The sequence below is a fragment of the Tympanuchus pallidicinctus genome, unplaced genomic scaffold (genome assembly GCF_026119805.1).
Source record: "Tympanuchus pallidicinctus isolate F22 unplaced genomic scaffold, pur_lepc_1.0 scaffold11, whole genome shotgun sequence".
In the NCBI taxonomy this organism is placed as follows: Eukaryota; Metazoa; Chordata; class Aves; order Galliformes; family Phasianidae; genus Tympanuchus; species Tympanuchus pallidicinctus.
Window position 1 is genome coordinate 17,175,133 of NW_026294627.1, and position 24,717 is coordinate 17,199,849.

Sequence of the window (24,717 nt, forward strand, 5' to 3'; positions counted from 1 at the left end):
GAAAATATATGCACCAAAGACTGTTTCTGTACATCCAGTCAGAGAACATATATTATATATGCCATATAAGCCATCTTGAAAGAAGTTGGATATTTTGCTAATGGAAGTTAACATCAAAGTTAATCTACAACTGCACTGGCAAGGTAGAAGGACTTGGGTAAACCAGGGTTGCTATGAACCATCTCTCAATCTTGCAACTGTAAAAAAAAAATAACACATCTTTAGCAATCTTTAGCATCCACACTGGCAACCTTAAAACAGTTCTGAATAGGAAGCAAAGAAGAATATCACATTCGACAGTAGGAAACTCACTAAGAAGAAAGTATTGTTCAAGTTGGAATTCAGCCAGAATATAGGGGTTAATACAGTAACACTTGTGGAAACAAAAATACACCAGTGCTGTGAACTTCTCATAAAACAGAAGGTGTTCCAAACCACAGATTTATCTTTCCTCTAAAATAGCATACGTTCCAGCAGCACAGTGTTTTCTCATCTGCAGTATCTAAGGAATGTTTATTTTTCAGTTTGGGAAATGTAGCATTAAACAGAGCATTGGTAGTTTCTCCTACTCAGAACGTGACAAGACCAGTAGAAATTTGGTCACAGTACCTTAGCGTGAGGAAACTGATACCATTTGGATTTGTTTGTGAGAGTTATCAAAGCATAGGTCAAGACAGACATTTCACTTGCATTTTATGAAATACACCAAGTAAAATATTAAGGCTTTGTTCGCCTACATACCAGACTCACAATGTAAAAAGACAACGAATTAACTTTAAAGAAAATAGCTAAAATAAACAGCACTCAGAGGAAAAAAAACATAGAATCATAGAGTAGAATTATAGAATCGCTCAGGTTGGAAATGACCTTAAAGATCATCAAGTCCAACCACAACCTAACCATCCTACCCTAACTAACAACCCTCTGCTAAATCATGTCCCTGAGCACCACATCCAAACAGTTTTTAAACACATCCAGGGATGTTGACTCAACCACCTCCCTGGGCAGCCTATGCCAGTGCTTCACAACCCTTTCTGTAAAGAAGTGTTTCCTGATATCCAACCTAAACTTACCCTGGCACAACTTGAGGCCATTTCCCCTCGTCCTGCCACCTGTCACCAGTGAGAAGAGACCAACCCGCTCTCACCGTAAGCACCTTTCAGATATTGGAAGAGAGCAATAAGGTCTCCCTTCAGCCTCCTTTTCCCCAGACTAAACAGCCCCAGCTCCTTCAGTCTCTATTCGTAGGACATATTCTCCTTATGTTAAAAGGAAATGTTAGTTTTTCATGTTAGTTTTTATCAAGGCACACCTTCTTCCTGAAAAAAACAAACAAACAAACAAAAAAACCACCTGTTTCCAAACAAGAAAGTCAGTGGCTTTTAGCTGTATTCATGCCTTTCCTCCAACTTTTTCAAAATCATGCTGGTAGTGAACCCACTATCAAGGACCGGTTACGGGCAGAGAAAGTTTGGGTGAATGTAGTAGAGTGTTTCAGGAGCAAACAATTCATTCAGAAGTGTAGTTATGACCAGAGAAATTATTCAACCGGTCATCCTGTACGAAAATAAATCAAACTCTTAATCAAGTACTCTATATGAATCAAAACACAGAAGTTCCAAAACCAATGCAAATATACTCTATCACTATTTTTCATGAATAACACAAAAAGGCAAGCATTTTCCCAAATTGTGACTACTGCTGGAAAATAAAGAGCAGCTCAACTGACAGATTTTCAACTTCGTCTGAATTAATTCCTCATCTCAAACACCAAAAATAAGAAGAGGGAAAGTATTCATAACATAGCCATGGTTGTAACAATGAGATGGAATTAAGCAAAGGAAATGCTTGGCCACATAGCAGGAACCACTTAAGTTCAAGCCATCAGGCAATTGAATAGCTATGCAAGGAAAGAGCAAAACCTGCTTCATCTGAGTCATTCGCCTGAGTCTAGGCTAGGACTAGAGGGAATGGCTTCAAGCTCCACAGGAGAGATTTAGGCTGGACATTACTACTTTTCTGAAAGAGCATTCAGGCACTGGAATGGGCTGCGCAGGGAGGTGGTGGAGTCACCGACACTGGAGGTGTTCAAGGAACGTTTGCACATTGTGTTGAGGGACATGGTGTAGTGAGAACAATTGGTGACTGGTGGATGGTTGGACTGGGTGATCTTGTAGGTCTTTTCCAGCCTTGGTGTTTCTGTGATTCTGTGATTTAAAAACCAAACAATACAGACTGGGACAGCACTATCGTGTTTTCAGTGTAAACAAAAACAAATCTTAAGAAAGTGAATAGGATTCAAAGATACTTCTGACTTGGTAAGTATATGTTTCCTTGACAGAGAATCATCTAGCATAGGGATGAGCCTGCAGCAGTTACAACAGCTGAAACATGCATTCAAAAATATATACAAAATATTGATTTTGGAGCAACATGAATGCACTCAGGATTCGAGTCTTTACTCTGTGTTCTTGGTTGACTACAGAGATGACTGGAGTTAAAAGTAATTTTTTTCCTCCTTTAAACTCTAGGTATGTATTTGAATGAACTAAGCTACGAGATGGAGACTCTGGAACTGTCACAGCTCAGGAATTTGATGAACAAGAACAAACAGAAGCCAAAACATTCAGCAGAAGCTCACTGTTTCTCTCAGAGGGCAAGATAATTCCCCAAACTCATGAACAAGACCAGCCTCCTCCTGAAGCTTGGCCATACTGACTTTCCAACACAGATATGGTGCCATTTTGCAAGTTTACAATGTTCTTGCAAAGCAGCCAGTAAGTTTTTAAGTAAAGTAATAATTAAGTCCTGAGATTTCTTTACATGTGCCTAGATCTATACTGGACATTTTAGGCAATCATTTCTAATTATCTGTGAGGGGTGTTTATTCTAGAGTGCAGAGAGCACAACATCATGGTGCAACCTCAAGCCTTCTTTCCACTTCCATTACCTGTAAAAATTAAAGCTGCCAGAATGGTTTTTCCCTCATGGTTTTCAAAGCTATGAGGTGAATGCCATGCTGTCATGAGTTGTCAGAAATAGAACAAGAGAACAAGCATTGATAATTCAGTAGGTGAGAGATGAGGGAAAACATCAGATGTATATACAGGAAAATGCAATACATCCATAATTTTCTTTGGGACCAATTAATGTTAGAAACAGTTTGCATATTTCTAATCAGAACTGTGTTATAATTTTCTGTCACAAGAATAGGGCTCTTCTAAAGCAAGTCAACAAGACAGTTTTTTGATTTAATAAATACATACATTCTGAATTACAGCACAGAATAATCACTTTGTCAGGTACTAACCCCAGCAACAATGAGACTTATGGGCATAAATATTTAAGAGGTATTCCAGATGTTCATTTTGTGAGCTATATTATTGATGTCTCCTCAGAATGAGGATGGAAGACTAGAAGCATGCAACCTCTGGCCTTACAACTCACATGCTGAGACAACTTCTCTTGTCTCCTCATCTGTCTTCTCATTACCTAGCTGACAATGTGACACTAACAATTAGCAACAGGTACTCTTCACAGTCTGCTTTTTTTCTTCCCCTGTCATCTGCTTTCTGTTCATTAAAACCTCCTCCCTTTCAGCACTCTAATAGACATGCTTTAACCAAGGGGCATGCTCATTTTGGAATATTTACCATCTTTTCTCAGAGTGGTGTTACTGGGCTCATGTCTTCTCCCCACCCCAAATACCCATGTGCGCACTTCTGCTTGAAACAGCAAAGAAAGGGAAAACAATCAGGTTTTCTTCTTGTTATTAGAGAGGGTTATTTTCTTTAAAGAACATGCATTTTCTCACTTTGTTTACTTTTTCCCTTGGCTTTTAATTACCATCACTACAGCTTCACTATTTCTCAAGGTACAGAAAACAAGAGTTTATGCCACATATCCTGACAAGGTTGGTTGGTGAGGCTAGGCGAGCGTTCTGCAGTTAACACTCAGATACTGACCAACAACTATCAAAGCTAAAAGCCAGCAAAATAGTGGTGTGGTAACTACAAAAGGGCAAATGGCACTGTGGAAACAGCAGATAATGCACAGAAATCACTGTTGCTCTATTTCCTCAATTTCTCTTTATACTGTAATGCCATTTCATGGGTCTCTGCAGAACAGGGCATCAATTAATTGCAGGGCAGAAGAGTTGACAGATTATACAGCTACTGAAACATTTATTTCTGTTCCTCTTGAGGTTAACTATTAGTCAAGAGCCAAAACCCAAAAATGAGATACTGGGACTTATATATATCAGTGTAATGAAGTCACGATCGCTTCACAATTCCTCACAGCTACACTAATTTCCATCAGCCCAACAAGAAAAGCAAAAATACTGGTTGTAAGGGTTGGTGGCCTTATAGTACAAATGGCTCTTATGAAACAAATGCAGGAAAAGGAAAGGGTGGTCAAACTAACTTTACTGTCTTTAAGAAGAAAATACTTCACTATATCTCAGTGAAGAGGTATGAGACACAACAGAATTGTCCCAAGTTCTCAAAACCTTCAATGAAACAGCAATGAAACAATAAATTTTTGACTGGCTTCTGCTGTTGTTTCATTTGGAACAGATTTGTGAGGTGAGTGATTACAATCCCTACAATTGCACAGCATGCCAGCTGATGTTCCTCATTTGTCAATAAAGAAGTTCAGAACAGTAGATTTTAAGTCAGACATGAGGTGGAGTTTTTGGTTTCTTTTGCCACACCTACCCAAGCCCTCTTCACATCAGGCCATTGTTTACTGTTGAAAAAGGCTGCAGGGTCTAGGTACAAAAGCTCAGTTCAACATTCTTGGTCTGTAGAGATAGATGTTGAAAAGCACTGGCACAGGCTGCCCAGAGAGATGATGGATGCCCCTTCCCTGGAGGCACTCAAGGTCAGGCTGGACAGAGCTCTGAGCACCTGATGGAGCTGTAGATGTCCCTGTTCAGTGCAGAGGAGTTGGAACAGATGACCTTTAAAGGTCCCTTTCAATTCAAATGATTCTACGATAAAATTAATACACTGCTTAAACAGCAGCCCAGTGCCACTACTTCAAGATGTATTCAGCGGTGGCCAGCAATACAATCAACACAAGAAACACCCTAAGGGAATCAATGAGAGATGTTGTCCTAGTCTCGTGCCACCCATCTTTCTAGAGATCTTTGTTTCATTCAAGAAGCATGGATGATTTTAAATCAGGGCAGGCTCTTCAGTAAGGAGTTAATTATGCTGTAGTCACATGAAAGATGCATCTTTCTTTGCGTTCATATTCAAACGCAAAGAGTGATCTGCTGTACAAACTAACCTTCTCTAAGAGGCACAAACACAGGTAAATGATAAAATATCCTTTTGTTACCAAAAAGAAACACCCTCATTTAACCATTTAACACATTTTGCTACTCGCATAAAAAAATTGAAAACATTTTTTAGGAACATGAAAACTCCAATGAGCAACAGCCCAGGTCTTGCAAATGAAGTATGGAACTGAACTGCTTTCCAAGCAACATTTCTTTTTGCTGAACAGTAACTTTTGCTCGCTTTGGACCAGTTGCATACCAATATCCCAGTCAGTATAAAGGAAGATAAGATCTGTCAGTCTCTGAAAAAACTTTCAACAAACAAGGCTTTTTCTTAAAGAACTGTTTGGTTTGATTTTTCAGGCTTCACCACTCTCCCAAGGGGTGTATTTTCCTCCTGTGCCAGTGGCCTGTTAAGAGACTATGCAACACTGGAAGACTTAACCCCAGCAGAAGATACCATCTCTCCCTCTAAATGCAAAACGGGGCCAGGCTTACTACAGTTTCATTTTCAGAGATTACTCCTGAGAATCAAGTTCAACTACAGTTTATGCCTAAAGCCCAGCAAATGAACATACAGTATATATTAAGTATATTAAAAAATAAAAAAATAAAAAAATCCTTGAATGGCAAATGCAGCTGAAACACCCAGAGGGAATGAAAAATCTTATAGTAAATTTATGAAATATTAAGTCCCACAAATTTATGCTATGTTGAGAATAGCAACACCACTCCTCCTAAAGTGCCCAAAACATCATACCACCAAGTTTAAAGACCCAGATCCCCCTCTCAATTAACATTTTTGTTTGAAGACTAACTCCGTTTAATTTGAAATTTCCTCTTGCTGTGCCAATTACATTTTAAAACTTTTTCCTGTTGAAGTTTAAGTGCACTGTCTTGTTTTACACACAAAGTACCATTAAAGCAGCCCAGAGTAGAAAAAATGTTTTCCTCTTTCAGTATCAAGCACCTGGCAAGTAAATGAAAAAGTTTCCTGTAAAGACTTAAAGGCTATTAAAGGCATTCCTCTTTCTCCCCGGGGATTCAAAACCCTGTTATTTTTATTCCTCTTTTTAAGCCTAAGAAATTACATCATCTTTTCCCTTTGATTTATACTTTACAGTATGGTTTTCCTGCATTGTTCCTCAATTTTCTAATTCATTAATAATTAAAACTCCTGTTAGCTTGGTTATGAAAAAGTAAAAGAAAAAAAAATGTTACGCCTAACATTACATTTCTGTTTGTGAAACAGGCATCTGGAATATCTGGAAACAGGCATATATATATACACATAAAATGAACTACAAATTTTAAAAATTGCAGTAAAATTGCAGCCTATTGTTTTCTTCAACTGCACAGGTCCTTAACAGAGCTCACCAAATCTCTGAGGAATAAACTAACAATCTGCTTCAGAATGATCTGTACCAAAGAGTACAGATAGATGATGAAAATAACAACTTTGGTTGTCAACTTCCTTCCCTAGATTACAGCATTAGTGGACAGCATGGCATCCATTTACTTCCTGAGCAGTCGATGCTTTGTAAGCCCAAGGTAACTGAGCACAAAGGTAGTAACAGACCGACACAGACTAGCTCTATGTACAAGCACACACTTCCATGGTGAGTAAGAGAGGCATAAGAAGTGTATGGTGGATTCAATAATTCCACTGTTATCTTGGATTCCAAAAAGAACTGGACCTGTTGTATTCAAGAGACAATTACTGCAATTATATTAGCTCCACCTTGTAAAACACACATTTATTCCGTCCTATGAAACAGCTGCAAAAATGAAACTCATAAATACCTCATGCCACGCTCCCTTGGAAAAATAATCAAACAGCAACAGCTAAAAAACTGTTATAAGGGACTGAGCTGGAATTAAAAGTCATTGTAGTTGGCAACCATTCAGAAGAGAGCTTTGGAGAAGGGCTAAGAACATTGACTGGAGAAAACAAAAAAGATCCCATACAACAACACTTTCATGCAGTCACAGAATCATAGAATAAGCATAGCTTGGAATCACCTTGTTCAATTGCCCTTCTTAAGCACGATCTGGTATAACATGTTGTTCAGGAATGTATCTTGGTGCGTTTTCCATGTCTAACATCAGAGACTCCATAACCTCTCCAGGAAACTCATTCCTTTGTTTGACACTCGTACAGTAAAATACTGTATTCCTGTATTCAGCTAAAATTTCAGATGTCATACCTTTTTTCTTGCCTCTTGTCTTGTCACTAGGCACTGTTACAGAAGAGCCTGTCCCCCTCATCTTCATTCCCTCCCATTAGGTGCTTATACCAATCAACAAGATACCCCCTAAGACTTCTTGCCTCTGTCCTGAACAGTTCCAGTCCTCACAACCTCTCCTCATATAAAAGATGTATGGCTTCAACTACAAACAGTCAAATTTTTGTGATCTATTGGAATAAGTGGTGCAGCTGATTGAATTCTCATCACGAAGGTGTACAAGGCTGCTGCATCAAAGAGGATCCTGTAGAATTGAAATCTTCAACTCCATTGGCCTGTTGGTCAGTCTTATGAATGCTTTCACAGAGCTGGCTGCAATATACGAGTAATACTTCTCCATAGCTCTCCTTTGCTTCTCCCAGCACGGCCCCAGCTTCTCAACAGTTCCACAGCAGAGAAATCAATTACTTTATCGAGTGGCTCATGACTGCAGCTTACTTCTCGAATAGTATACTCTAAGTATGAAATGAAAGCTAACATACAAGGAAATTTCATAAAGCTTCATGCCCATTCTGTTACCGTTAAAATAAATTCCCGAATTTCTTACCTGCAACAAATGACTGCTTTACAGGAGAGTGCCAAGTCCAGAAAGCTCTGCCTGACTTCAAATGAAAGGGCATACTTCAGTGTATGGCCATCAATAATCAGGGCAATATCGTTTTCCTTGCCCAAGGAGTCCCCCAGACTGTTACAATGGTGAGTCAAAGAAGCTCTTGTTGCCTGAAGTATAAAACAGAAGTAAATGTTTCATGTTTATATGCAAATGCATCCAAACTGTAACAAGGCATCTCTGTACTATGCAATAGTGGGCAGTAGCACTGAAGAGAACAGCATTTTAACAGGACCTCACGTAGAGACATTAGGTTGAGTCACACAACAGTCAGGCTGATGAGGAATACATGCCTCTATACTGAAAATATGCCCCTATACTGAAATGTGCAGACTGACACCTTCATTACACATGCCTGAGTGACGTAGGAGCCCACAGCAGTTGTGGTACATCCTCTTAAACTTCAGGGCAGCTAAAACCCAATGCCTCTCATGTCTTTCAACACCATCCCAAGTATTAATACTTGTTCACTCTTCTCTACCCCAAACAGCTACTGCTGAGAAAAATCACGTGTTCACAATCACCTCAAATACTTCAGCCAGTCCCACTGCAATGAAATTCATGCTGAAAGCAGTCAGTTCTCTTACTATGCAGGTTAGCTTAACTATCTGGTCTAGCAGAGTTAACAACTACTGCCAAGTGGTTCAAGAAGTTTCTCATCATCTGAAGTATGCGTACACTTTTTGAAAGAGAAGGCCCTGACTCATGGCACATGGGATAGCAGAAAATGAAAAGCAAAGGCTTGAATAGCCAGCAAATCCAACACTACTTTCTAGATGATAAATGATCGCTAACTGCTGGACTATAATTTTTCAGTTTTTCCTCTTGTTGGAAAAAAAGAAAAATAATAATCATCATTAGTATATGCAAAAATAATAGCTTTGTTTTAACAAGTCCTCACTTCATTTCTTATGCTTTCTCCACTCAAACCAACCAGAAAAAAAATGCACTCCTGCTCATCTTAAAATCATGCAGCTTTGAATGACTGTGCTAAACCAAGTTTTACACATTCTTTGCTTACTGATATTCAAAAGTACCCTATTTGTGGTCTTTCAGTGTTAGCCTACAGGCAGTACCTTTTGTTTTTCTTTACATAAGAAGAAAAGCCACTAGAATAGAGTTATGACTGTCAGAAATGAAAATAAAGTATTTTTGGATAATTGCAATCCACTCGCCATTTTATAAATCCAGATTTCTGCAAGAATGGTGAAGCCACAAATAGTTGCCAAGTGTTGTAACACCTGTTTAATAGACAGATATAAAAAAACAAAAACAAAAACACCCTAATGTATCTAAACTAGTTCCTCTGGATTATACATCTGCTGGTCCTGAGGAGCACCAATCACCTCAACTAAGGCCTGCACTCAGTGATTTCTTCAGTATCTGCACATGAAGGGAACAGTGGGGAATAAACAGCGCAAAAAGAAAATCTTCCCAGCACTGTAAGTTCTTATTTCTTGATTTAAGCCTGCGTGTGCTGTGTCTGAGCACTACATCACTGAGACATCATTCAGTTTCTGTGAATGTAGCGATAGGAAACTACATGGATCACCCTGTTCCTCCCCTGTAGAAAGCTAGATGGCTATTTTATATGAGTGGTGCTAAATATAAGAATGTCAACATAGCAGATGCATGTCTGGCTTCTACCAAGATTTTCTGTAGGATCTGCAAATTCTAGAGTCCCTAGCCAAAAAAGACAACTAACAGGTACATATCTTGAGTTTTCCAAAACATCTCACAGAAACACTTCCTACTTGGTGTTCATCTTCCAACTGAGAAGTACTATTCCATGCATAGTGTATAGCACAGCAACGTTTTCCAACTCGAATACTGAAGTACTGAGAAAAGCTGCATATTTGACTAATTGAAATAGCCACAGTGTTTTAAGCTCACACAAAATCATCTACTAACACTCAGATCTGATATTTTAGGAAGGGGTAAATGTTTTTCAAGAGAACCCACTAAGCAAATGTTACAGGGCTGTTTCCCACATCTTACCTTACTCCTCACACTGTTGTGCAGAGCTCTGTATCCCCCTAAATATGTTTTCCCCAAGGTGCCAGCATCTCACTGCTGAGCCCAGCTGTGTCCTGTGGTTGCTGTTATGGAGTGGGCTAGAAGCAGCTGTGCCCAGCACAGCACAGCCCCTACTCCCTCCCCACAGAGGCCACCCAACCCCTTGCCACTTACCCCCAAAAGCCAGCAGACCAGACCTGATGAACCCAAACTTTCTCATGTTTGCTAGAGGCCAAGTGCCAATAAAATTACGGCTGCTCAGATGTCATACAGCATATTGGTGCTTCCAGGCCTTTCAGCAGCTAGAGTTACCTGAGCAGGCCTCATTGTTTTGGTTTCTTCTCACTTCCTCCGGCTCCCATTTTGGTGATACAGTTTTACAGGGTTCTAATAGCAATATTCATGCTATCTAGGAGTTCTGTAACTGCAGACGTCAGTGACCATAAGCTTTCCAACTGCAGCTTTACCACACTAACAGCAGGATCAGCCCAAGCTACCTGGGGCTCTAATCACCCCCACTAATGTTTTTCAGAAATAATCAGCAATAAAAGTGTCCCCATTCTGTTGACTATAGTATTTTAAAAGGATTTATGCTACAGGATTATGCCAATGATCTTGAAGTGTCTGTATTTATAAGGTCATGGTAAAGGAATTTTTTCCTTTGTCTTTCTACTCCCAGCTCAAATAAGAATGGCTTTCTTTCAGACAGGAAAATACACCAGAGAAATTTCCAAGTGAAACTATTTAATCACTTAATTTTAGAAGTGTTTTTCATGCATAACACTGAGTGAACTTGGTCTGACTTCTTCCAAGGCACAACTGCTGCAGTGCACTGAGCAGAATGACTGAGCGCACTGTAGAGCTTAGAGGCTACTTATTTTTTTACTTGTCTTGAATAATCCTTTCCATGAAAAACTATGTAAATATATAAAGAAAAAGTCTGAGCTACATTACAAACTGGATGACAATTTTGTACTTTCAAGCCAATGTCAAATTCAAGTGTCATATAAAGCTAGTTTGTCTACCTCAGTTTCAAACAAATAAAGACAGTGAAACAATACGAACAAAAATAGCTACAGTCAATCAAACCAGAGGCTCAACATCATGTCAGTGGCCAAAGTGGAAAAAAAACCCAAAAGTACGGAAAGCAAATCCCAGCACTCTCCAAAACAGCCTCCTGGTCCCCAGCAGCTGGCAGCTCAGGCATCTCCTGAGCCACAAGCAATGCCTGTTCCAAAGCAATCCTTAATCCTGAATTACCATTCAGAACCATTGGGAAGTTTAAAAAAAAAAAAAAAAAAGCAAGGGAACAGAGGCCATCTCAGCTCAAGAGTAAGTAGGATGTAAAGCAAAATGTAGCCAAGGGAAAAAACAAATACTGGAGATGAAATGAACTTTGAGTGGTGAAAAAGTTTTGAATATAACAGCAGTCAAAGCAGTATTTCTGAATCGAGAAAAAAGAGAAAGAGAGGGAAGGAGCTGTCAGATAAAGTGACCACTATATGACTGAACTCTTCAGAGTAAGCCTAAGTGGGAAGAGAACTGGGCCACTTTCATACAAGAAAGGAAGAAAAAGGGAGCAGAAACTGCTTTATTTATTTTCTCTAGATGGTGGTTCAAACAAACTCTGACCAAACTAAGAAACTAGTCCCTGAAAGAGACAAGTTTATAGATTAAGTTAACTAGTATGACAACAGCCTGCACGGGGCACTGTCAGCACACAGCAGCTATTTCAGACAGATTACATTTTGCACCTTCTTCATTACAATAATGAATGTATCACTCCCTTCTGCCTCATTAAACTGTGAGGAATTAGATTTATGACTTCTTGGTGTGCTTTATATACACTTCCTTGAAAACTAAACACAAAGCAAATGTCAGCTGAAACCACAAGAAATTGGTCCAGAAAACAAAACAAGGCTGTATCTTGGGGAAGGGCAGTGAAGGGCCACAGCCCAACCACCCCCTACCACAGACTGGAGAAGAATCTGAGGGCAAGAGAGCAGGAATGTTCAACATCCAGCATCTGTTGTCCAGAAAAAGCAGGAACCAAAATAAAGCCACACAGCAAAAAAAAGACTTCCTAAGGTAATGTTTCTCATCAGGTGAGAAGACAATAGCTTATTGCTGTGACTACACACATGCCTTCTCTAATTCATGCTCTGGTCACTGAACTTATATACAAGGTGTTGCAGAATTAGTAGTACATTTAACATACCACAGTAATTTACAAACTAACAATTACATGTCAGGAATCCCATTTAAAATGCATTTTGTAAAGCTCTCAATATACTCCTCCTAACTTACAACCTAATAGCTTATACAGTCAAGTACTAATTCCTACATTTGCTTCTTCCAACTACTTAAAATGTTGTGGGTTTTTTTGTTTTGTTTTGTTTTAAAGCAAACAAACACAACAACTGAGCCTATTTCATTGCTCCTGTAGACCAGAACAATTAAGCAAAAGAGACCCACCTGAGATCTCACTGGGTATATAACAAAGACTTCCTCACTAAGCAGATAACAAACATTTGGAAACCAATGGAAACAATATCCCTCCATGGGCAACTCATTACTGATAACTAAATCAGAAATCTCCACTTTGATAGCTAGCTTTTACTCTTGTTTGATATCAAGGGATAAAGTTTGTTCTTTGAGTCACATCAGGCAAGAATAAATCAATCCTTTACTGGAAGAAGCATGATGGAGAAGAAATCAATACTTGTCCTAATGAGTCTGAATAAACTCAGACCAGTGGAGTATCACTACCATTTCTGGTAAGTACCCATCAAAACTAAATGGAAAGTTTATCAGGAGTTCTGGAAAAACAAAACAACACAACAACAACGAACAAAACCCAGAATATTACAAAGCACTTCACATATCCACAATAAACTTCTTTTTTTCTTCCCTCAAGACTTTCTTTCTGCACACAGCATGCAGCTGCTCTGGAGAACCCTGGAGAGTTGCCTGCCCACCAGACTTTACTACACTGGCAGATGGATTTTTCTCCCCAAAATTAAAAATACAGATACCATTTGACTTAAGGGTCTATAGAAGGCAATAGAAGTCAGAACAACCACCTGTTTAGTAGCCTTGATTCAGTGAGCTATTCAAATACAAATATTTCATTAGCCAACAGAGGACATGAGCACATACCTAAGTATTGCTTAACCAGGGCAACATTATCAGTCTTACAGCTTCACAAGGCCTTAAGAATCCATTCATACATAATTACCAAGTAAACGAGAGCTTTGTAGTACATTAAATGAAGATTGCAACCTGAGCAAGCAAAAGAAATCAGGGTCTCTTATTTTTCCTCTCTTTTTGAGCACTTACTACCAGGGGGATGGATAGTGGGGATTTTGATTAATAATGTGTCAAGAATTCTGACTCACAGAAGTGTGTCTAAGGGTTAATACTGTAGTCTTCATGCTTGAGTCAAATTCAAGACATGGTGGTATATTCCATAACAAACCTACTCCATATGCTTTTCCTGTTTATTTTCCCATTTCCATTTTAACAAGTCACAACCACAACCACATCCTTGAGTAGACCATTTACTTGCATTACTGCCTTAAAAACAAACTTTCAGATTTTATTGTTTTGCGTGTGCGTGGCTTCAATCCAGAAGACAGAGTAACATGATTAGCACACTACTATAAATCTCCACAGCAGAGTGTAATTTGTTGACAGGCAGAAAATGAAAACATCCTGAATGAGAGTTTGTGTGGTCTTTTCTCTAGACTGCGCTCTCAGGATCTGTAACTAACATTTTAATGGCATGTTTGTATATTATCACTTTCTAAGGCCTCAGAAAAAAACATCTGGTAGGCCAAGCTTTGTATTTAAGAAACTAAAGTGACACAACCAAATCCTATGCTTTCCCATACTATTATTTTTAATTTCATGTAACAAATACTAAGGATTTTAAATCAGAGTGAACTTGTGAGCCAATGAAAATTGAGTTAATTTAATGAAGCTCAGCTGACATCACTGAAAACAAGACAGAAAACAACGGGTCCTTAAAAGAACTGCACAGGCTATATTTTCATTTCAAGGTTTTTGTTTTGTTTAACAGCAGCACTCTATACAGTCCATGTGCTCCCTGTGGAACTTGGGAAGCTTACATGCTACAGCAAGACATGTTAGTGGTTAGCAGTTTGTTATCCAATGCAAAAAACAGCATCAAATATTTGCCAAGAAAAAAAAAGCAGTAAGACCAGCAAAATAATCTTGTGGTATAACATCTCTTTCCTAAATTTATCTTACAAAACAAGTGATATCCAGAGAGAAAAAGGAAAATTGCTGCAAGATGAGCTGCAAATCCCTTCTTCCTTACTTCCTGACTCTTCTCTGGAAAGGGTCACAGTGTCACTGAAATGACAGTCTGGAACTGTCTATGTCTGTAATTCATTCTAAGCACAGAATGGTGCGTGGACCCGAAAAGAAAACTAAATAGCAAGTAGCATGATTTAGACAGATGAGAAACCCTGTTCATCTGAAGCAGAGGATCCTAGATCTCCTAGATCTGAGACCATGGTGAGTCAGATATCCGCTAAATCAGCTGTACATTCTGGCCTTCTCTGGTCTCTACAATTTACATACACTTTCTGAATTTCCTCCTCCATCTCAAAGGAATTCAGATGATCCTCACAGAACAAGTTGCCACGCTAAGATGTTAAGCTAACCGCTGAGTTAGGCTAACAGCCAACTACTAGTTTACATGTTATATTTATCAGAAATCTAGAAAGCATTGCTACCTATGCCATTTAAGTATTTCTGTCTTCTTCCACCATCCTGCCAACCCATTCCTTTCTCCGGAAAACACTGAAGTGCAAGATCAACTTCTTGTACCAGAATTTCATTTTTTGTGACTTCCACTTCCTTCCTATGAGTAGACGCTGTGAATAATCACATGTAACAATTCTTTTGCTGTACTGAAAAGAATATTTTAAGTGGAAATGCCTGCTATGTCCACCGCCCCAGTTTTAAATGAGAAGTTTTCCATGGCTGACTTCGCCATGTAATTCCACTCATGGTAACACTTGCCAGCTCAAATTCATGTGAAGCTGTCCACTGTATCCTAATTGCAACTTAGATGCTTCACTAAATATTTGAGTGGTGAGGAGTCTTTCACTTCAAACTCTTTGCCATGCCTGAGGGATCTGTATGGACATCTGGCAGACGCAAGTTTACAGGAGAATTGGGATAACGATCGTAAAGGCAAGACAAACTAATGTCTAAATCAAAGTTGGTGAAACGTGATGCAAGTATTTAGAGCAACACCTGTTGGGCAGAGGAGTCTCTGGAAGTACTTTGCACAATAAATAGCACATGTGCAAGTGCTAACCTTGAAAGGTTGCCTCAAACCGAGGAAGAAATACTACTTCAGTTCTAAAACACATACTTTGCCAGCTTTCCAAGTTTTACACTGAACTCCAACAGGTGAGCAAACAAGTCTCTAAAAGCCAACAGGCAACATACAAAGACTTAGCTATAAATGGGAGAGCAAAGTACATTGCTGGAAAGCCTAGGAAAGAAGATTTCTTGAGTAGAAGTACCCACTTGCAGGATTTGTTGGCCAAGTTCCTCTGCTTCCCCTTCTTTGCAAGTTCCTACAAGAGATCTTCCTCTGTACAGCTGATTCTGTGTTCTGTTACATACTTGTAAATGCTTTTATTTTAGAGTTAAATTGCAGGGGTAAAAAAATTCAAATACAGCAGTGTTTGCCAGATGCAGTGTCACCTGCTTAGATAAAAGCTTAGATAAAAGCTGATCCAAATGCTGTGTTTTATGGCTATCTAAATGGAAACTCAAAAGAAGAGCAGAATGGGAATTATGTGGTAACTAATATGAGAATATGTCCTAATAAAATCTACTCTACAACAACATAAGCTTCCACGTTCTACTCACCAACATTCAGACAAGCATTTTCATACTTTCTCAAAGACGATGATGTTTCTAAAAGCATCCACAAAACTAGTTTGGCCTTCTGCAAGTCACAAACTCAAAAATACAAACTTCACATTAATATGGACAATAGGCTTTGACTGCCTGGCTAAACAGTACCATAGATGAGGCAGAGATTGTGTTGAAGAGAGTAGGCTATGCTCCTGTGCTGTATTTCCAGCTGGCCTTCTGGCTTTTTCATCACAGCGTAACACTTCACTTGCATGCACTTCTAAGCTACTGACTCCTGTTCTGCTCCTGTTTTGTATTCATGCAACTGAGCGCTCCTGCCCAACAACAGGATCTCAAGTCTCACCTTTACTGGAACTTTTTGTCACTCACTGAAGAAATCAAACAAATTTTAAAATCCCAACAGACAAGTAGCCTCGCAGCATGGTAGCATATGCAAATTCATCTGGATGAGCACTCCAGTAACACTTCACACTGTTAAACATCAACTTGATCTTACAAGTTCCAATATTGTTTGACTTTGACCCTTTGAAAGAATTCTAAAAAAATTAAAATGAACAAAAGAAAAGTCTGAAATATACAGTTGTCCAATATTCCTTCTCTAGTACAAAACCAGCATAATTTGAGTGAATTTCTGCCTGAACATTTTAAGACATTTGATCCCAGGTTCCTCTGACAGCAGTGCCAAAATTTAACATTCTCTGATCCCAGTAAGAACAGGAGTAGCAGTGTATAATGGTTGGGTAGTACTGTTTCCTAAACCATTTCTTCAAGTACGACATAAAAGAACTGCTCCTTCAGAATTAGTCTCAGCAACATTTTCCACCAAGTCCAAAGAAGCTTCCACTTAATTCAGGAGCATAAGTAGCAGTATCTTTTGGAAAGATTATTTATGATGAGTACCTGCCTTTCCACAGAAGTCTATAGATGTTGACCAATCCCTCCTCTGGATGCATTCAACCTTAACATCCTTTTTCTGTTGTGAAGCCCAGAACCACACACAATACTCAATGTGAGGATGTACCAGCACTGTACATAGGAGGAGAATCATCTCCGACCAGCTGGCTGTGCTTAACACTCTCCAAACTGTGATTTGCCCCTTGGCTGCCAGGGTACACTGCTGGCTCATGCTGAGCTGCTGTCACAGCACCCACAGGTCTCTTAGGCTGAGCTGCTCTCGGCTCCAGTGTTGATCATGCTGTTTATGACTATTCAATGCTCCAGTGTATCCAGATCCCTCTGCAAGGCCTCTCATTCTTCCAGAGTCATCAGCACCTCACAGTTCAGTATCATAGTGAACTTGCTAAGGATGCTTCCCATTCCTGCATCCAGACCACTGGCAAAGACATTGAACAGTACTGGCCCTGGAATGGAGCCTGGGGAACACTGCTGGTGACCAGATGTCAGCCAGATGTAACCCCGTTCACTGTGATCCTTTGAGCACTGTCGTACAGACAGTTCACCACCATATATATTTAATGCATACATTTGATAAGCTCAAATAGCACAATATTATATATGCAATCCCAGCAATACTGGGATCTGTTTATACAAATCCATTTGAGAGAAATCTCAGCATATCCTACTTCAAGAACTGCAGCATAAAAATACTACACATTTATACAGCAACTTGCAAATGTCACTAAGAATGTGAGGCAAAGCAACAAGAACCGATTCTTCAAGCACATCAAATTACATCACTGCCTCTACTTGCCTATTTAATTGCACTGTGATTCTGCTTGATGAATACGATCTCCTTCCATGCCAAGAAAAACATCCATATGAAGGACCCGGAGATATTAGATGGTTGCACTGAGATTATTTTCGTAGCTTTTAATTCAACTTCAACCTGGAATTCCTTCACAGTAAGCCAAGTAATCTAAAACGCCTATATAGGGTCCTTAATCTTCATAGCAAGTCTCAGGTTATCACATACAGACCAAATTTTGCTTTTAAAAATTAGATAAACAGATCGTATCAGTACTCTGACGTCTCCAGTGGCAGCTGAAAGTCCAGATGAACTGGACCATCAAGAGGTGCAGATAATTATTCAAGGATGTTTTCAGTTCTGTAACAAACTGATTATGCAGGAGCCAAGGAACTCTGTAAATAAGGAAGAAGACAGACCCTGAAGGCACCTCTGTCCTGTCAGTAATGCATTCATCTCCAAACATGCAGCATGTGGTTTAAAAAGAAAAATGAAAGCAGTATTTTACAAGTTGTGTTTGATGACAGGAAAATCATTTCCAAATATGCCAGCTGGGTACACCATTTCAAACACAAATCCCATTGTCAGACAACTTAAGGTCAGGTATTTCAAGGTGGCTGTAAGCACCAAACAGCTCAACACTTGAGACTTGCATGGTTAAGTGCTGAAGTCCAATCTGATGCAGAATGCCAGATAGCTTCACTCAGAGCATTAAGCTTAGCATGCAGCCATGTGGTGTCTTTAAGGAACTTACATGAAATCTCCCTAGTCCATGAGCTGAATGCTCAGAGCAGGGGAGAAGTAGGAAGGATAAGAAGCTTTCACCTCTTCATGCAGAATAGAACAATTTACCATTTCACCAACCAGCTATCTCGCTGTCTCACAGATGAAGTGTCCTGGCAGTGTAGTGGCAGAGAAGAGTTGCAAAAGGCTCCTGGCTTTCAGAACGGTGCCTTTGACAGTTGTGTAAGAAACACATGTGCATCTCAGAAAGACTGGGGATTGCAAAGACTGTACTAAAATCTTGTTCTCCTTAAACCAAGAACAAGATTAAGATGATTATACAATTTTCATTTACTCCAGAAATGCTCTACATGGGACTATCCATTGCTTTCAGTACATATTAGTCATTTGACCACAGAGAACAATTTATATTACAAGATAGTTTATGACTTGTACGACATGAAGCACAAGAAAGAAATGCTTGTTCTGCACAATAACACATCTGTGTAATTATTAAAAGCAACTGTAATCTGCCAAGAGGAAGCAGCCTCTTAGTTTTGCTAACAAGCTAGAATGCCTTGGTGTCTTTGCGTTTTAGTTTTTTAGCTTTGTTAAATGCATTCAACAGAATAAGCTCTTTCAATTCCTTCTACTTTTTGAGACAAACAAGTCTCAACTGCTTTTCTTTTTCAGAAGACTAGTCCAGCTTTATCACAGAAGGAAAAGCTCTTCAAGAAAATTATGCTTCTGCTAAACCATTTCCCAAAGAACAGCTGAGTTTTCTGCTCACAAGTTATCTTCAGAATAAGAAGATACTACAACCTTCTGCCTTAGATCTTGAAGATGTGGGATTCTGCCCTCCAGTGTCTTAACCTCATGCTTCTGTAAATAAGGTTAGTACATTCAGATGCCCACAAAATGCTGGGGAGAAATCAGCAAAGAAGTGGCACTGGAGTGAGGACATCCAATTTACCCTATAATTTACTACCATGAAAAAAAGAGTAATGTTAATCTCTATATGCGTGTGTATAAAATTATACATAAAATATTGCATTGGTGTAGTATCCCCATTACAAGACCCCAGCTGATATAAAACATTATCACTCTGAATCAGTGTCAAAAGGGGAACTTCTCTGAAAGGGAGACCAATAGCATCCAATAATGTAGCTAAGAGTACACTGAAGGAATTTTATTAATGCTAACAAGTACAAAATCCATGCTTATTAACACATAAAAAACAAACATTATGAAATATATACTAAAGAACCCATCTTTTCTCCAAAAGAGCGCCATATGTAGGAAAGGGTATAGAGTCCATTGGCTTGTACACGACCAGACTGCCTCAACCTAATTTCCTTATACTCAGAACAGTACAAGCAATTCCAAAAATTACTATTTCCAAGTTATATTACATCTCTTGTGTTTAAAAGAAAAACTGTTTGTACCTTTTCGTATATGGTAAAGTCAATCTGTAAGACATGAAAACAAGGTTGGTAAGACAGAATTTTCCTCTCTACATACTAATAAAAAGGACTAGGGAAAAGCCTGTTTCAATAATTTTTAGCCTTTCATTCCCACTTCTCTCTCCAGAATCTCCCTTAAAAAAGCAACCATTAGCATCTGTGCAGTTAATGGCTCAGTTGCATGCTAGTGTTAAGTAACAGAGGCCATACCACTGTCAGAGTTCATAGCCAAAGTTATTCTAGTGCTTAAGTAAAAGGAAACTACTTGGAGTATTAAGCCAAACAGCAAACTATAAACTCAAAGCTACTCAAGACAGTCTCATGCATGCAACAGGCCAGCCTGTCGTATTAGTCTTCCTTTCAAGTGCTCACATACTATAGAATCTGTTTCTCCAAGTGGAGCAGAGAAAGTTCCAGAGCAGCCGATCAGCACAGGCGAGCTCTGTAATAAAACTGGCTTTCAAGCAGCAGATTGCTTTTAACACAGCTTGTTTTCTTAAAGCCCTGGTTTTGATTTAGACACAATACAGGTATTGAAGAGAAATATGAGAGAAATTACAGTTCTTGAAATATCCTTAGAGATTTCACTTCTACCTTTAAAGCATGATAAACATCAGAGGTTACTTGTGCTCCTTGGACTATGCATTTTTTTCTTTTTACCCATGGCTGACTAGGCAATAAAACAACAACACAGAGGTGTTTTCAGAAGGATTTGATACAAGCTGTATTTCCAAGACCTTGTCTTTTGGAAAGAAGGAACACGCACATTTACTAACTGTTCCCACCCGACTGGGACTTCTGTAAGGGTTCCTAAACTCTTTTAAAGTCCCTGAAGATCACTGACTCATTAATGAATTAATTCAGGCATCCTCTGCCCTTCAGTCGTTACCGAAGGGAATATGCAGGATGCAACAGACGGGCCTCTTCATACCTGGCCTCAGTCCCACCTGTGCCCTTCATGACTTGTAATAATACTGAGCACAGACAGCCCACAAGGCAGCACTCCCCTGCCTAAGCCTTGGCCAAGCAAATTGGAAAATGACATAAGTGGTATGCCTTGTGTTTGAGTCAGAACAATGCTCAAGTTCTTTAAAACAAATGCTGCCAAGAGGGTGGGTGGAGGCTGAAGAGCATCCTGAGCAAAGAAAATACTTGTTCTTCAAGCCATACTTTGTATCTGGACACTCCTGAGACTAAACCATGGCCGAAGATGATGTGAAGATGGGAAGGCTGGAACAAAGACGTGTGAAGCTGGATTTTTCCCTGTGTCCCAAAGCTAGAATTACAAGCTCTGTAGCTCAGCACTGAAAACAATGACAATATCAGGACTAAAAAACAATATTTGCTAGATCTATAGGATAAAATAACTCATCCAATTTTAGAAATTTGTCAGCAAAGCTACCTAGCACACTAACATTTGTAGAGAATGTAAAAACTGCAACACCTGAGAAAATTAGTTTTATGCTCATTTAAATATTCCAAAACCCATATAACTATGTACTACTTGAGCTGGGGATCCCATCAACTAGCTGAACAACCTTTATAGCATTACATCATACAATGAAAAAAGCACAGCAAAATTATCTAGCTGGTTTCATGCAATCCAGCCTGATGAACTTAATTACCCATTTTGCTCAATGAAGTGATCATCAGTGGCATGTGAAGATGCCACTATCCAGAGATCAATTCATGATCACCACTATCATTCATAAAACCAAAAAATTGCAAATCTTTTGTCTTGCAATTCAAGAACAGCAAGTGAATGAGCAAAGAGGGAACATAAGTAGAGAGCAGAAAAAACACGTACAATTAAGTTTTATTTGGACCAGTTGATTTCATTTCAGCTGACAGCACATGTGTGCATGTAAGCATGATGCAGCACGGGTTCTGCTCCCAGATTCACACTGCTGAGACTGGAGATGAGGCATCCAGCCTATCCATGGCTGCATGGCACAGAGTGGGCCGCAGCCACTGCCCCTTGCTAAAGGCTGCCATCTCAGGAGAAGCAGGACTTGGCTCTATGGAGCACTACAGAGAGGCCATCATTTTTGCTGACTGTTTCTTCAGTTTTAAGTCAAACACAATTCTTTTCTGTGTGTGTTAAAGAAAAAAAAAAAAAAAAACTAAAACAGAAACAAAAAACCAAACCTATATGCTTCAGTATATGCTGCAACTACAGTGCAGCCTTAACTGCTCAGAGGAGGCTAGACTTAGTTATGGAATTGATCCGCTGGAGGCTCCTCAACAGCCTGAAGCCTTGATTAGAGAGATTTAAAACAAGAAAAATAAAAAAAAAAAATTGCATTAACAGATATAAAAGACAGTGACAAGACTAAAATTTTTCCAGAATCAGTCAGTAGCTTGAGATTTTATTGACTCCCTCCAACAGCGTTCCCTCACAGGCACAGGCTGCATGGCTGGGGAAGGCTGATGCGCTGCGCACTCATCGTCCTCCTGCCAGCAGCTTCAGAGGCACTGCCTGAGGATGGTCAGGCCTTGCAACTTCCTCATTCTTTTTCAGCCATGAACAAGAATGCAAGCAGGAATGAGTGCTGCTTGGCCACTGGCTTCCTTGAAAATGAAATGCTGAGGGCCCTTCACACAGCTGCTCCCTGGACAATATTGCTGGTTAGTTTGCTAACTAGAATCCTTTGGAGGGACAAAAAGTAAACTGTGAAGTGTTCTCCATTCCAAGCACCTGCAGGCTACACAACAATAGAAAAATGACCTTTGCTAAGCACAGTCCAATTTAATTCTACGAGATGTCACAAGTATCAACCAAAATTCAGCAATGTGCTATTTTTAATATAGAACAAAATCCACAAAATGCTTTCTCCCAGCTGAAGTCAATAAATGCTTTACCTGCAGAAACGAGTCTCTGGAAGAATCAGAAGGGCCCAAAATCCACAAGTTTATCATGCAATTTTTGTGACTGTACACAATACTCCTGAAACTCACACGGATGATGAGACCTCATTTTTCCCAGTCCTACAAGGTTCCGGGTATTGCATATTCTTCTTGCAACTTTTTCCACTATTCTCACAAGATATGTTCAGCAGCTAAAAACAATTCAGTAGGAATGCTTTACTTCAGTAGGTAGCACCATGAAGACTTTCAGTGCTCTACTTAGAGTGTAAAGTCACATACAGTCAAGGTAATATTTGTAGTTTCAAGTGGCAAATAGTCATCCTTAAATCACACAGACAACCAATCTGACTACATGAACTGAAATCATGTGGGAATTTGGAATTTAGTCATCATTAGACATTGAAATGAGTTAGGGCAGAACACCATCTTTCATAAGACACTGGCAGATCTGAGCAACAGATTCTACCTTTAAATAATAACACAGCAGTAGTAACACTTGGCTTGGCTAGTGGTCTTCACTGCTACAAATTCATCTGTTCTTTCCTGCTCTGAGCTTCCTTCAGGCCCTAGTTAACCTTTGCTCATAAAGCATCATGTGTTCCTGAAATGCTTAATGGGAAAGGATTTTGTAGCCAGTCCTTTGTACATCTGAACCTAAGCTGAGGATTATTGAAACTGCATTATAAGGCAGCAGACATGGTCTTAAACAACACACTGCCAATTTTTGTAGCAGAACGTATTTCAATTCAATGTCTTATTGGGATATAAAAGACGATTTATTTTTTTCCTATTTTAGTCTGTGATATTTAGTCTTTGAAATATTCAGTCTATTTTAGCTCCCATTAACACCAGGCATCTGTTAAGCACACATATGTAACAAGCTTCTCTCTGATTTTAAAAAATACTAGAATAGCAGTGAGAGCAATAATGATTAGACTGTATAGATACTAATAGCCAAAAACCCAAATAGCTAGTAAGAAACCCAGCCATATTGTAACAGATGCTGCACTGACTGATGTTGAGGCACTCTAAGACTCGTTCAACAGCCTACCCAATAAACATCAGTTACCTTGTCTGTCCAGTGGTTTAAGTTCCCAGTGCAGAAGTTAAGGCAGCATCAGTACAAGTGATTCAGCTCTCATATAAGGGTATGAAACGTGATAGAAGCATGCTTCGTCCTATATGACTCTTTACTATTAAGGTGCATTTTGAGTAATATTTAGTTTAAGCATTTTCTGTAAATGACTACCACAAAAAGTTATACTGAAGATCTATATTGCTCTTGGGAGACTAATAACAGGTAACTCTACTACACTTCTGTACAATGGTTGTCGCAATAACTTTTTATTTCATTGAATACAGCACTCTCTGACAATATTGACAAATAGGAATGACTCATTCTTGGCAAAGATACTTCCCAACTCTGTTGCCAGAATAATCTCTCTGATTTGCAGATTTCTTTATTGAAGGCTCACATGACTCCTAAACACTGGACAAACCACTTGCCAAATAATCTCTCACAGGGGTTTCTTTGCTTTCAACCTCAAGCAGCTAAACTGCTTCAATTTCTTGCCTTCACATACTTCCACCCCCTCCCAAAAAAAAGGGAAAAAAAACCACTACCACCACCACCCAAAGACTTTTCTCTGTCCAAAACCACCACAGTGATTTCTCCACCACCCTAAGCTGGCTTCCCCAGAATATTCTGGTGGCCAACAGTACATGTCTTAGGAAAATGTTATATGCCGGTGGCAGGTACTGAATCACACAGGAAGGAGCATCTTCCAGAGACTCTCGGCCCCATCAGACTCTCACAAAAAACTCATTCTAACACCTTCCTCTGTTGCAGACTCATTTATCCATTCCTTATGGTT

General features: G+C 39.3%; 1 protein-coding gene across 5 annotated transcripts in view; it reads right to left on the reverse strand.

The window, feature by feature from the left end:
- The window catches only part of ATP8A2 (ATPase phospholipid transporting 8A2), a 314,861-nt gene that overhangs the window by 185,921 nt on the left and 104,223 nt on the right, over nt 1-24,717 (reverse strand). For all 5 annotated transcript variants that reach the window (XM_052671190.1, XM_052671191.1, XM_052671189.1 and 2 more), the window contains one exon: nt 8,081-8,253. In XM_052671190.1, coding sequence (XP_052527150.1) covers nt 8,081-8,253 — 173 coding nt within the window. The remainder of the gene's footprint in view (nt 1-8,080; nt 8,254-24,717) is intronic.